Source organism: Cavia porcellus, unplaced genomic scaffold, assembly GCF_034190915.1.
Source record: "Cavia porcellus strain 051 isolate PalLab524CR breed Dunkin Hartley unplaced genomic scaffold, mCavPor4.1 scaffold_6, whole genome shotgun sequence".
Lineage (NCBI taxonomy): Eukaryota > Metazoa > Chordata > Mammalia > Rodentia > Caviidae > Cavia > Cavia porcellus.
In genome coordinates, this window is record NW_026947489.1 from 37,189,268 (window position 1) to 37,201,642 (window position 12,375).

The following is a 12,375-nucleotide window of genomic DNA, read 5'->3' on the forward strand; positions in this document are numbered from 1 at the left end:
AGGAATCTTCAAGGTTCATCAGAGCCAATGTGATAAAGGCAGAAAAGAAGAAGCATGAAAATAATCCATATGTTGGGTCTTCCTATGATCAGACAGACAGACATTTTAGGATGGATTGGATAGGGCAAAACTTTTCCATTTCTGACCTATTCAAAAAGTCTATGAACATATAATACTTGTAAAATAAGAGAATGAGGCAGAAGCGGAAATCTTCAACATCTTCACCAAATTCCACCCATATCAAATAACTAGGTATAGGGGATCAAGCTACTAGCTTGTACCTGACTGAGGGGGTGACAAAGATAAAACACAAAGAACACAGAATTAGGTTAAAATGTGGGGAGCCAGGGGAACTCTTATCTCCTTTTGACGACGGGGGGGGGGTGTGGAGAACGAGGAGGAGGAGGAGGCGGCGGCGGCGGCGGAGACGGAAAAAGAAGAAAAAAGAAAAAGAAAATGTAAATCCTGCCTTCAGCTCTCTCACCGCTTTTCTAAATCCTTCGCTCACTCCCTAATCCTCCCGACAGGAAATTTCCGGCACGATAGTGACGTCTGCAATGCTGCGCCGGAAGTGCTCTTGCGGCGTGTGACACACAACTCGCAGCGACCCGGTGTGTAAAACCGGTGGGTGGCCGGGTGAAGCCAGGGACTAGCGTATCTTCCTGCGTGAGGCTCTCCACGGCTTTAAGAAGCAGCTGTTACCATGACAGCCCAGGGGAGTTTGGTAGCCAACCGAGGGCGACGGTTCAAGTGGGCCATTGAACTGAGCGGGCCTGGAGGAGGCAGCAGGTAAGGTTCCAGGGCGAAGCTCGACATCAAAGCCTTTACCCCAGACCAGCCCCTGAATAACGGGACCTGAGCTTCAGGCGCAAGTCTCTGAAAAAGTTGGGTGGTCACCAGGGGAGGTAGCCGTTCTTGTGTCATGGAGGTTGCTTTTCTCTAAGGATGCTTGTTTCAGTCCTCCCAAATAGGGAAGGGATTGGCTGAACGATATAGCTTGATCTAATCTGGGTAGGTCCATCTTTAGATCTTTATTTCTATGACTAATAAAACGGAAAATATGGGATATAAAAGTTTGAAAAGTTGCATCTTGTTTTGGTTCTTTATTCAGGGGCCGAAGTGACCGGGGCAGTGGCCAGGGAGACTCACTGTACCCAGTCGGTTACTTGGACAAACAAGTGCCTGATACCAGCGTTCAAGAGACAGACCGGATCCTGGTGGAGAAGGTACAGAGGTATAGATGTTACCGTAGAATTTGGGCCAGTCCTGATCCACCCTCCTCTCCCAGGGAGAGGTACTGTAAATAGCGTTTAAATTGATTTCCTGGGAGCTTAAACAGCTTTAGATTAGTGTGACAGTAGTTTATGTATCAGCTCAAGAAGTACTTAAAAATTGGAAAAATAAAAGGCATTTGTAACATAAAGTATAAGGAAGTAGGTTGAAGATGATCTCTTGGTGGCAACCCCTTCCAGTTAAAATCTTTTCTGTTTAAGTTCCTTCACACCACATGTTTAATCTGTCAGGTTATTCTACTGGTTTTACCTTGAAAGTAGAGCCCAAATCCTATTACTACTTCCAGCTGCTCACCTATTATCCTGGTACAAGCTACCATCCTCCACTGAGATTTTTGCATTAAAGCTTTATTGTTAATGTTTATTCTTTTGAGTTATAGTTGTGTACAGTAATCTGCATTCACTAAAGCATGATGTTTTAACCTCAACACTGTTGACGTTTGGGGGTGTTTATTTGTTAAAGGGAACTGTACCTTGCAGTATGTTTAGTATTCCTGGGCTTTACCCATTTGATACCAGTTATGATGCCAGATGTCCTAGTTGTGACAACCAAAAAATACTTCCAGTCTTAATATATGTCTTCCAGGAGGCAAACTGCTGTCAGCTGGGAACTGTTAGTGATTTCAAACTGTTTAGAAACTGCGTGCGTAACTGCAACCCAAAACCTCATTTAAAGCAAAGTGCTAACTCTGCAATTTTTCTTTTTTTGAGATGGTCTCACTGTGTAGTTCAGGCTGGTCTTAAATTCACTGTGTAGTCTAGGCTGCCTCAAGCTCCAGGAAAGCTCCTGCCTCAGCTTCCTGAGTGCTGGTATTAGAGGCATGTGCCACCATGTGCAGCTCAACACTGCAATTAAACCTAAATTTCCGCTGCTCCACTGCTAGGGCAATACTGTTGGGACTTGGCTTGTGTGCCAACAGAGAGGGAGGCTCTGTGTGCCTGTAACCTTTTAGCTCCCATCTTCTCTCCGGTTTGTATTTGTTCTTGTTCCCAAAATGCTCTTCCTCTATTTTAATACCTGCACGACTTGCTTGTGCACCTCCTTTGGATCTCAAATGGCTTAGGGAAGCCTACATTATGGCATTCTGTGTTTACCTATTTTATATAATTCTGTGTCATTCATACATGATAGGAATATAGAATGTATATTACTATTTATTGTTCATCTACTATCTCTCTCTTGTGAACTCTGTAGGATCAGGATTTTTTTGATGTATCCTTAGTTCCTCCAATGGTGCTTGGCACTTTTTCAATTCTCTGCCAGCCTTAATATTGCATAGTGCTATTTGTTTCATGGAGTGCATGTGATTTTCACAACATGAAATGGATAGAGCCACTATCAATCCTTTCCATACCGCTCCCTTTTTGGTATTGGCAATTGAGCCCAGGGCTTTTGTACTGAGCTACATCTCCTTCATTTTGAAACAAGGTCTTGCTAAATTGCCCAGGCTGGGCTTAAGCTTTCTATCTTTCTGCTTCAGCTCCTACAGTGCTGAGATTGCAGGCAAGACCGTTGTAAGAGTTTTTTGAGAACTGTTTATAGATCTGTCCATTTATTTTCATGTAAATTGAACAGCGGTGGTTGATGTTTTTTACATAGCTATACTTTGCATTATGTATTTTGTTGGAATTTTTAGATTTAATGGGTGAGACTGAACTATAAACTTCTCGTAAAACCCTTAGGTTTGGGCTGGGGATTTAGCTCAATGGCTTAAGCACCTGCCTTGCGAGCACGCAGTTGTGAGTTCAATCTCTGGTACCGATAAGAAAAAAAGGGGTATGGGGATTTAGCTCAGCGGCATAAGCACCTGCCTTTGCAAGCAGGCAGTTGCGATTTCGATCCCCGGTACCGATAAAAAGGAAAAAGACACAAAAACAAAAAAAAACTTAGGTTTTGGTATTTATGAGGGCCTATATAATGAGTTGTAGTTTCTATTTTCCAGGAGAGTTTTTGTAAGATTAGCTTTATTTTGACCTTAAATGTTGAGAATTTGCCAAGGGAAGCCATTTGGATTTTGTATATTCAATTCCTTTAATGTTATAGGACTGCTTTTGTTTGTAATTTCTTACATTTTGATAATTCCTATTTTTCCCCTAGCAATTTATTTTCTAAAATGTTAAATCTATAAAGTTGTTTATATGTTTACTTTAGTATCTGCACGATCTGGAAAGATGTCCTTTTTTTTTCCTGGGGGGTGGGGTGGGTAGGATCACACTGTAGTCCAGGATGGTGTTGAACTTGCAGCAATCCTGCTTCTGCCTCCCACCTGTGCTGGGGTTACAAACGTGTATCACCACGCCAGCCTCCTTGATTTGTCTTTTTTCACCAGGCTTGCTAGTATATTTTTTGAAATGACACCTTTGACTTTATTAATTTCTAATCTTTTACTGTCTTTTCAATCCTGTTAACAGCTTCTTGAAAAGGATAAATTTGTAGTCTTAATATGTACGATTATAAATTTTCCTATAGTACCAGCTGTATCCCACAAAGCTTTTTTTCTTTTTTTTGAGACAGGGTCTCACTATGCAGTTCAGGCTGGCCTTGAGCTCACTTTGTAGCCCAGGCTGGTCTCGAACTCACAATGATCCTCCTGCCTCAGCCTCCCGAGTGCTGGGATTACAGACGTGGTGGCTCATGCCTAAGGCAGGCACTTATGCCACTGAGCTAAATCCCCAGCCCCCAATCCCACGTTTTAATGTGGCATTTTTCCAGTTACCAGTTTTAATGTGTATTTTTGTGATGCTGTCATTTTCCATTTGTAATTCCTTTGATTCAAGTGTTAGAGCACATTTGTTAATTTTCAAACATTTGTTAACATGGGATTTTTTTTACTTACCTTTTACTGATTTCTAGTTTAATTGTATTGTAGTCAAGTAATATGATTTGCATAATTTTGAGTTCTTTGAAACTTGGTATTTTCTGTATGGCTCAGCAAGTGCTCACTTTTTCTATTTGATGTGTTTGAAAAGGATGTATCGCCTGCAGTTATCAGGTATAATGTTTTATTATTCAGATTTTCTATGTCTTCATTTCACTATGCGTACTTATCTTTTTCTTCAGTTGTAGAAGGGACAGTGTTAGCTGCAGAAGTATGAGAACAAAACTAGGAAAATCTTTTTCGTTAGTCAAAATCATAAGAAAAAAATGGCATGGAAAATCTCTAGGGAAAGTCTGTCATCTTTAGTAAAGGACAAAGCTTCTTATGGTTAAACAGTGACTGGAAGAGGTGGCGAGATTGAGTTAGGTGGAAGCATGGTGTTGGGAATTCTCTTCATTGGACTTTAGCATTAGTGATACAGACAAGGAGCTGAAGATAGTGATGACTTTAAAGCTGTGCATTTGTTTTAGCGCTGCTGGGATATCGCCTTGGGTCCTCTCAAACAGATTCCCATGAACCTCTTCATCATGTACATGGCAGGCAACACTATCTCCATCTTCCCTACTATGATGGTGTGTATGATGGCCTGGCGACCCATTCAGGCACTGATGGCCATTTCAGCCAGTGAGTATTCTTGAAATAACTTTTTCCTAAGTTTTAAGAACTAAGACAAATTCTGAGGCATAGTTACTGGTTAGAGGGTAGATGGGAGGAGTGGTAGTATTACTGGTGGGGATCAAAGGGAAAACAGTGCTCATGATGGTTTTCTGTTCCTTTGGTGGTCTTATTTGCTTTACTTTGGACCTGTATTGATATAGTTACCTTGATTCAGACTGGGGAGAAAAAGTTGTTTGGGTCTTGACAGTTTCTGTTACTCCAACAGCTTTCAAGATGCTAGAAAGTTCAAGCCAGAAGTTTCTTCAGGGCTTGGTCTATCTCATCGGAAACCTGATGGGCTTGGCACTGGCTGTTTACAAGTGCCAGTCCATGGGACTCCTGCCTACACATGCATCAGACTGGTTAGCCTTCATTGAGCCCCCCGAGGTAAGGCAGAAGAAAAGCTAAATTTTGGCAGTGTGATATGCAGTGAATAGCTGATTCATTTGAATGGTAGATTAGTCTGTGTTACAGCAATGTATTAAGTATTAACAACAAAAGCTATTAAAAGTTTGATGTTTGTTCTGGATAAAGCAAAGTAGAACTGTAATCTAAAGTACTAACAGATTCAAGATGTTACTTTAACACTTCCTTGCCACTCACGTACCTGTTCACTGTTGCTTCTTTCAGAGGATGGAGTTCAGTGGTGGAGGACTGCTTCTGTGAACCGGAGGACACAGCATCCGAGGGGCCCCTAAGTATTTGGGCTTCATTTACTTGCTCCTTAAGCCCAGTGGCTCCTAAGTATACTTTTAAAATAAGCATTCACACTGAAAACCAAAAACTCTCCTTTCTTCATGGTAAAACACACAGATTCTAGAAGGACAACGTGCATTACAAACTGAAGAAATTATACCACAACCCCTGACTGAAAATAATGTAGAAAACTTTATTTATGTTTCCAGTACAGAGCAGAACAAATAAAACCAGAACTGTATGTAAACAAAAGAACGGTTGCCGCTAAATCAAGAACTGTAGCAGCATCTCCTTCCAATAAATTAAATGGTTGAGAACAATGCTTAAAAAAGTTTCACAAATTTCCCTTAAATCTATTTTCCTTAATATTTTTTTATTAACACAAACCTGGATATAAAAATTCTGTTGGAGACACTTGAAGATGTGCGAAAGTAATGCTGATTCAAATTATACATGATGAAAAGAAAAACCAGAAAAAAGAGCACATAAATACGCTTACAGTATAACTGTTATTTAATACCCACAATAAGGAATTTTTAACATGTAGGGGGAATGAGGACTGGTGGAATCCTTGGGACTACAAGGATCAGAGGCATTAGGAGATAAAAGAGCGATGATCTTTTCCCTGCCAATAGGAACCTGGCATTGGTTGAGCAGATGCTGCAGTTCAGACTCCAGCTTTTAAGACAGACCAGAAGGCAGAAGGCTAGCAACAGGAGAATGTGTGTTATCTGCCTTGGTAAAGTCATAGGTAAGACTTAAAAGCTAGATCTTTGAAAAAGAGAGGAAAAGAGCTTTATCTTTCCTCTTGAAAAAAAAAAAGCCCCTTCCCCTAAGGTGCATTCTCTCTCAAGTTTTCAGTATTGCTTTATTTTGCAGTGATTAACAGACAAGACACTTTGCAGACAAACAACAAGCAGCAAAAGACATGAAATGCTTTAGACAAACATGAGTATAAATCTGGCCTAATAACCATTTTCCCATGTAACAGTGATTTTATATTTTCTGGACTAGAACTGTGGTTCTGATAATAGCCATCAATTCATTTGTCCCTTTAAAAGGTTTCCTACAGACCTCCAACCACAAATAGTACTTCTAAAGTTAACCTTGTTTTCTGCTCATATTTATCCTATATGGAAATATGTAGCACTTTGGCCAAGGGCTGAGAAATTCCTGGGCAGGCTGACTTTGAAAGTATGGATCTTCTCTCATACTCAACTATACAATGGAGTGTTACAGTGGGAGTTGTAAACAAACTTTCTGCCTTCTGCAGGAATGAGCAGGAAAAAAGTCTCTTAAGATCCTGTGTTGCTACCATGAGTGGGCCTGGAGGTGAAAGAAGACCAAAGTGGGAAATCAAAATGACTCATTTCCTTAAGCTACACTGAAAGGTTTTCTTCTGTGTTGTGGTTCAAATATTACATGTGATACTTAAAGAGTCAGCTTGTTGCATATCCTGTTAGGTAGTCAGAGTGGCACTTACTTATCATTAATAAAGTAAAACTTAATAGCAGCCATTAATACAGACAAGAAGATGGTTTCTTAAATCCTATCTTAGAAAAAAATATAAATTTCACATACTTGAAATTATTGCTCAGCCTCACAGGAAATTTCTCCACCGTGGTAAGTCAAATGTTTTGTGTATCAGTAAATAAAAAGTTGATGAAGTACTTCCTTGGCACATTTAGAGCTTTCTAAAAACAAACATGAAACAGCGAAAGCTCATTGGCTTGGGTGATCTCAGTTTAGAGCCAAGTTTCTACAGACATTAAGTCATAAAATCAAAAAGAAAAGGAGAAATGTTCTTAACTTCGGACATTTAGGTGAATGCCTCAAGCCTTAACTATGGCTTTGGAGAGGAGGCCGTAGGTTTCTTGGTGGAAGAAAAGTTTCTTGAGTTGGGCCCATGCCAGTTTGTATGCTACTTTTAGGAGAAAGGAGAGTAGCAGCTCACTAACTTTGGCACCATGGCAAGAGTATGGCTCTGTAACTTTTAGTTTAAAGCTGAATTTCCCCTTTAAAAGATAGTCCAGAGCCTCCAGAAGATGACTTTAGCCAGTCATCCTGTTTGTTTTGTATTTTTTGACCTGTGCCTCGTAACTCAGCATAAAAAGGAAAGGAGACTTGGTTAATGTGCATTCTGACCTGTATTATTCTTCTGTAACAGCTTGTATGTTTTGCCCTTGTCATAAAGGTACAATAGACTGTATTTCAGTAAATCTTACAGCTACTCCTTGAAAATTCCTTAGTCCAGCCATATAAAAAGAACCTAAAAGAAATAATTTTTACTTTCTAACAAACGATTGCCATGATGAAACTGCCTGTGTTGTTACAACCACAGAAAGGATTTGAGTTGATAGAAACAAACAGCTGAAATATACACTGACACAATATAGATATTAAACCTGGTGTTTTGGAGGAATCTTGAAGAAGTAGAACCTGCAGCCACATTTCAGGTTTTAAACATTGTTACCCTATTTAAAATTAAGTCTTAGAGGGCAGTAGAGACACTAAAGAAAATCAGCTACAGATGGTTTCCATCTCAGCTTGCTACACATTACTGTCACAAGGATAGAGGTCTCCATGTTACTTGGCCATGAATTCTCCGGTGAGGAGAGGCTGTCTACCTAGCTGTTTCCTCTGTGGTATCACGGAACCACGATTTCTGGGCTTTAATTATCAGACTGATCTTTAATGCTGGATATGTGCTTGTGTTTTGTCTTTAGGTGAATTTCTAGCATCCCTTTTCCCGTTTACTGCCTTCAGTGATGCTGAAGAGTTTCCATCTGTTGACTTAGCTTGTAGATTCTAACTTGTCTTCCAGTGGTAAAGAAATGGCTTTCAAGATTTGATCACTCTTTTGATGTTGAGGGAATATATGCTTCTTCTGTCAGATCATATGGGAGGCAGAAACGATCTATTTGTACTCTTGCACAAGGATTTGAGGCCAGCTCATTGAGTTTAGTATGATGGGTGTAAGACATAGGCCTCTAGAGTGGGAGTGGTAAGAAAGTGCTGTCACTTGAATGGAGGATAAAAGCCATTTGGGAAAGGTGAGACCAAGCAGTGTCATTTAGAAGTAGATTATGAATAAATGGTGATCACTTCACTGCCACCACCACGGACAAGGAGAACTCGTTCAAGTCCCTCCGTGAGCACTTCTAGGAACTCCATATCTTCAGAATTTGTCAAGGAAACAAGAATATACTTTACAACCTGGAGGCATCATCCTCATCATCTAAGTTTACCTGATTACAAAATTGCAAAATCAGCATGCTTCTCAATAACTACACACTCAGCAAAGTCTGAATTTTAGATTCATTGTAACCCAATGAAGTAATCTAGGATCTAGTCTGCATATACACTGAAAATTCATTTGTTATTTTTTAAATGTTGCTAAGACGTGATAAAACTCTAATATATTGTTCGGACAAAAATAAAAAAGTCGTAATTTAGCAGTTAAGATGCCAACAGAACATCGAAGTAATACGTAAGTCAGCCTCTCTGCTCATCCTTTGTTTTCATTTTCTAAAATGTTCTCTTAGCGCACTTAGGGCCAGTCAGTGTCACTATAGTAAAATCATCCTAGACTGAGTGTCAACAATCCCCAAGTACTTTTTTTTTAATTTCTTCTTCCCCAGCTCCATCCATAAGCAGCTTTATAGAATGTGTAGAGCTTTAAGGATGTAGGATTCAGCTGGTAGGACTGTGACTGAAAATTAGAAGTTGGTGCAAAAATGACACCTTTTAAAGGCTTCTTAAAGAAAATAACAGACCTCCAACATCCCAAAGGGAGATTAATCAGCCTTATAGATTTGTAAAACTGCCTAAGACTTTAAATTCTTCCTCAAAGGGAACTAGGACTAGGGCACAAATGATGACTTAAATTTATCTAGTTGTCTCATATAAGAAACAGGAAAAGATTTCCCCTAATAGCAGCTCCACTGTCAGAAAAGATACAGTTTTCATCACCCTCAGGGTTTCGGGGTGGTCCTGGCATATTCAATAAAACCAGCTTTGCTTCATGAGACTTGTTTACTATAACCTCATTAAGCTTCACGGCTGTATGCATCCGTCTTACATTAGACTGGTCCCTGGATGGGGAAAAGAAAGAGGCAGTAAAGGAAAAAATAAAACTAGTCACAGTGCATCTTAAAAAACTTGATAATCAGAGCTTTTTTCCTTTGACTATATGATACATAATGTAATTTCCTTACAATATTAGCAAACAGTATGAACGTGAAGTATATGGAGAAGTAATTAGCTTGTGTAGTGTTTCACTGGGAACGGGCAGGGTCAGGGTGAATGGACAGACTCCATTTGTGTGCTCAGGTAAAGTCCCATGTAAGCCACTAAGTAGGATGCTACGTTATGTGATAATCCTGAATGTGGGAAAACTTACGGACGCATGCTAAGGAGGTCCTGGAATCCTTCCATCGATTTGGCTTTTTGCCCCCGGGATGCCATGTACTTGTCCTTTGTCCAAGTCATGTGTACCTTCTCTTGGTAAGTTTCTGTCTCTTCATCCTCATCAGAACCTATGCTGGTCAATCGTAACATTGAATTCCGGTCTTTTACCAGCTGGGCCTGAGGAAGATCCAACACAGTTTTTCTACCTTTCTCATGCATCAACTATTTCAAAACAATAATGAAGTTAGATTGGGATAACTGATAAAGTGAAAGGGAAAAAATTTATCATCCTGTGAGAAACAATACAGCATTATTCTTTTTGCTGACAGACTTCACAGAGGCAGGATTAGGTTCATCTGTCCAGCAAAGTCTCACCTCTCTGTCCCGCTCCGTTTTGGAGAGCCGCATGTGCCGGAGCATCTGGGACCTCTGCTCCATCATCAGAGTGCGCTCGTAAGTGTAAGCCGATATGTCACTGTCATGCTGCCATCACACAACGTGGGTGAGAAAGCACAGAAAGCACATTTTTCTTTCTACTCACTAAAATCAGGAAAGTATAACACAAACCTAACTTTTACGGCTATTTTGTTCAGTCTTTAAGCTGAAAGACATTATTTTTGAGTTATAGATCAAATGCCAAGGCTTTAAGTCTGTTTTATAAACTAACCATTATATGTGTTTCCTTGAAACATAAAGTTCAGTTTTTTTCACACATAATGCATCATGTATAATTTCAAGCGTGAATTAAAATAGTAAGCATTGGGCTTAAATATAAAAGCTGTGTAATAAAGCAAAACCAAAAAGCATTACCAAAAACACTTACATATTCTATTTATCAAGATCAACAAATTAGGATTTTGTTGGAACTCTGGAATTAATCCACATTCACAGAACCAATTTCCAAAGTAGAAAAGATTCTATAAGACAGGGCATTTGGGAGCATGACAATCTCATCTGTCTCAAACTCTACTTTCTCACCATTTCCACCACTTCTACCTCTGCCTCAATGCGCAAGTGATACAGGAAGGTGGCCAGGTCCTTCTTCATTTGAATACTGTTGTCTTCTAGTTGAGCTACTGTGAAGATTCGAATGCTGCATTTTCGCCACACCTAACAAGTGCCACATGTATATGGAAAATTAGACCCAACGATACAAAAAAGAAAGTTACTTTCTAAAACACAAGGCATTTGGCCTAGAACAACCTTCCTGTGGTTAGTGAGTATTTTTTCCTAGCTTCCTACCTAGTTCATTATCAAGGCAAAAGGTTTATGAAGCAATACATTAAATACAGTTTTAAGAAGTTCCAAATTTTATAACAAGAAAAAAGTTGGCAAAAAAAGAGACGGCTTGTGGGATAAGAAATATATAATTGGTCATCATTCCTATTCCCTGGAATTCAACGCCTGAAATCCTTGGAACCTTCAAGTGATGTTTTCTTGGCCGGTAAGCCGCCCACAGCTAACGATGTGCATACATTGCTTTGGGATGGGGGCTGGTCACCGGAAAGACTAAGCCCTGCCTCTAACCTCTGGGGAGGGCAGAGGGACTGAAGAGTAAGTACATCACCAATGGCAACATATTTAATCATGCCTTCAGAATACAGCTTCCATAAAAACCCTAACGGCCAGGGTTCTGGAAGCTAAATATGACGTTTCCTGGAGCAACAGAAAGAGCATGCAAACTGTGCCTGTCCCCAATGCTCTGTTCTATGAATGTCTGTATCTATATCCTTTATAACAAATCAGGAAACATAAGCAAGTGTTTCTCAGTTCTATAATCTACTCTGGCAAATTAATGCAACCTAAGGAAGGGGCCATGGAAACCTTGGATCACAGCAGGTCAGCAACATCAGGAGGCAGGAACATCAGAAGAGGGAAAGTGGTCTTTTGGGACTGGGCCCTCAACCTGGCCATTATGTTACCTCCATGAAAACAGTATATAAACTGAATTAGAAGATACTCAGCTGTTACCCACTGCAGAGATAGCTGTTTGCTAGTCAGACAGTACATTAGTGGTACCATGCATACTATATTTTAAGTAGTCTTACTGAAGAATGAGCATAAACATGTATGATCTACATACACCCATTCCCTCAGTCTTCCTTTGACAGCTTTTGCTGTTTTATATATTTTTCTAATGTTACTGTGTTTCCCAAGGGCTTATATGGTACTTTATTAATTTGGTACTTTTAATTAAGTTGTCAGTCTAACTTGGAGTTGGATTGGTATCAAATACAAAGAAATCTTTTTCTTATAAATTTGAAACTAGATTATGGGAGAACCCGAATAATCTCAACTTCTCAGGTTCTAAAACCTAGGGCCAGGGATACAGCTCAGCAGCACAGCATCTGTCTAGCAGGCACAAGGTCCTGAGTTCAATTCCTGATACCAAAAAAAAAAAGTTAACAGACTCTAAAACCCAACAGTATATAGTCAAAGAA

At 39.8% G+C, this 12,375-nt stretch overlaps 2 protein-coding genes across 9 annotated transcripts in view; one reads left to right on the forward strand and one right to left on the reverse strand.

The window, feature by feature from the left end:
* Positions 1–569: 569 nt before the first annotated feature.
* Emc4 (ER membrane protein complex subunit 4) lies at positions 570–5,855 on the forward strand. Of its 3 annotated transcripts, none has more exons than XM_063250335.1 (5): positions 570–789; positions 1,112–1,234; positions 4,712–4,795; positions 5,055–5,215; positions 5,459–5,855. In XM_063250335.1, the coding sequence occupies exons 1-4, from the start codon at positions 704–706 to the stop codon at positions 5,203–5,205; spliced, it is 444 nt and encodes a 147-aa protein (XP_063106405.1). In that variant the 5' UTR covers positions 570–703; the 3' UTR covers positions 5,206–5,215; positions 5,459–5,855. The 3 variants fall into 3 exon arrangements, with proteins under 3 accessions (XP_063106405.1, XP_003475704.1, XP_063106406.1); XM_003475656.5 differs by having other exon boundaries at positions 572–789; positions 1,112–1,226; positions 4,642–4,795; XM_063250336.1 differs by lacking the exon at positions 570–789 and having other exon boundaries at positions 4,642–4,795.
* Slc12a6 (solute carrier family 12 member 6) overlaps positions 5,698–12,375 on the reverse strand; it is a 92,925-nt gene continuing 86,247 nt past the window's right edge. For all 6 annotated transcript variants that reach the window (XM_013158722.3, XM_003475653.5, XM_063250332.1 and 3 more), the window contains 5 exons: positions 10,913–11,044; positions 10,310–10,417; positions 9,927–10,111; positions 9,485–9,618; positions 5,698–8,700 (listed from right to left, as the gene is read on the reverse strand). In XM_013158722.3, coding sequence (XP_013014176.1) covers positions 8,609–8,700; positions 9,485–9,618; positions 9,927–10,111; positions 10,310–10,417; positions 10,913–11,044 — 651 coding nt within the window. In that variant the 3' untranslated portion in view covers positions 5,698–8,608. The remainder of the gene's footprint in view (positions 8,701–9,484; positions 9,619–9,926; positions 10,112–10,309; positions 10,418–10,912; positions 11,045–12,375) is intronic.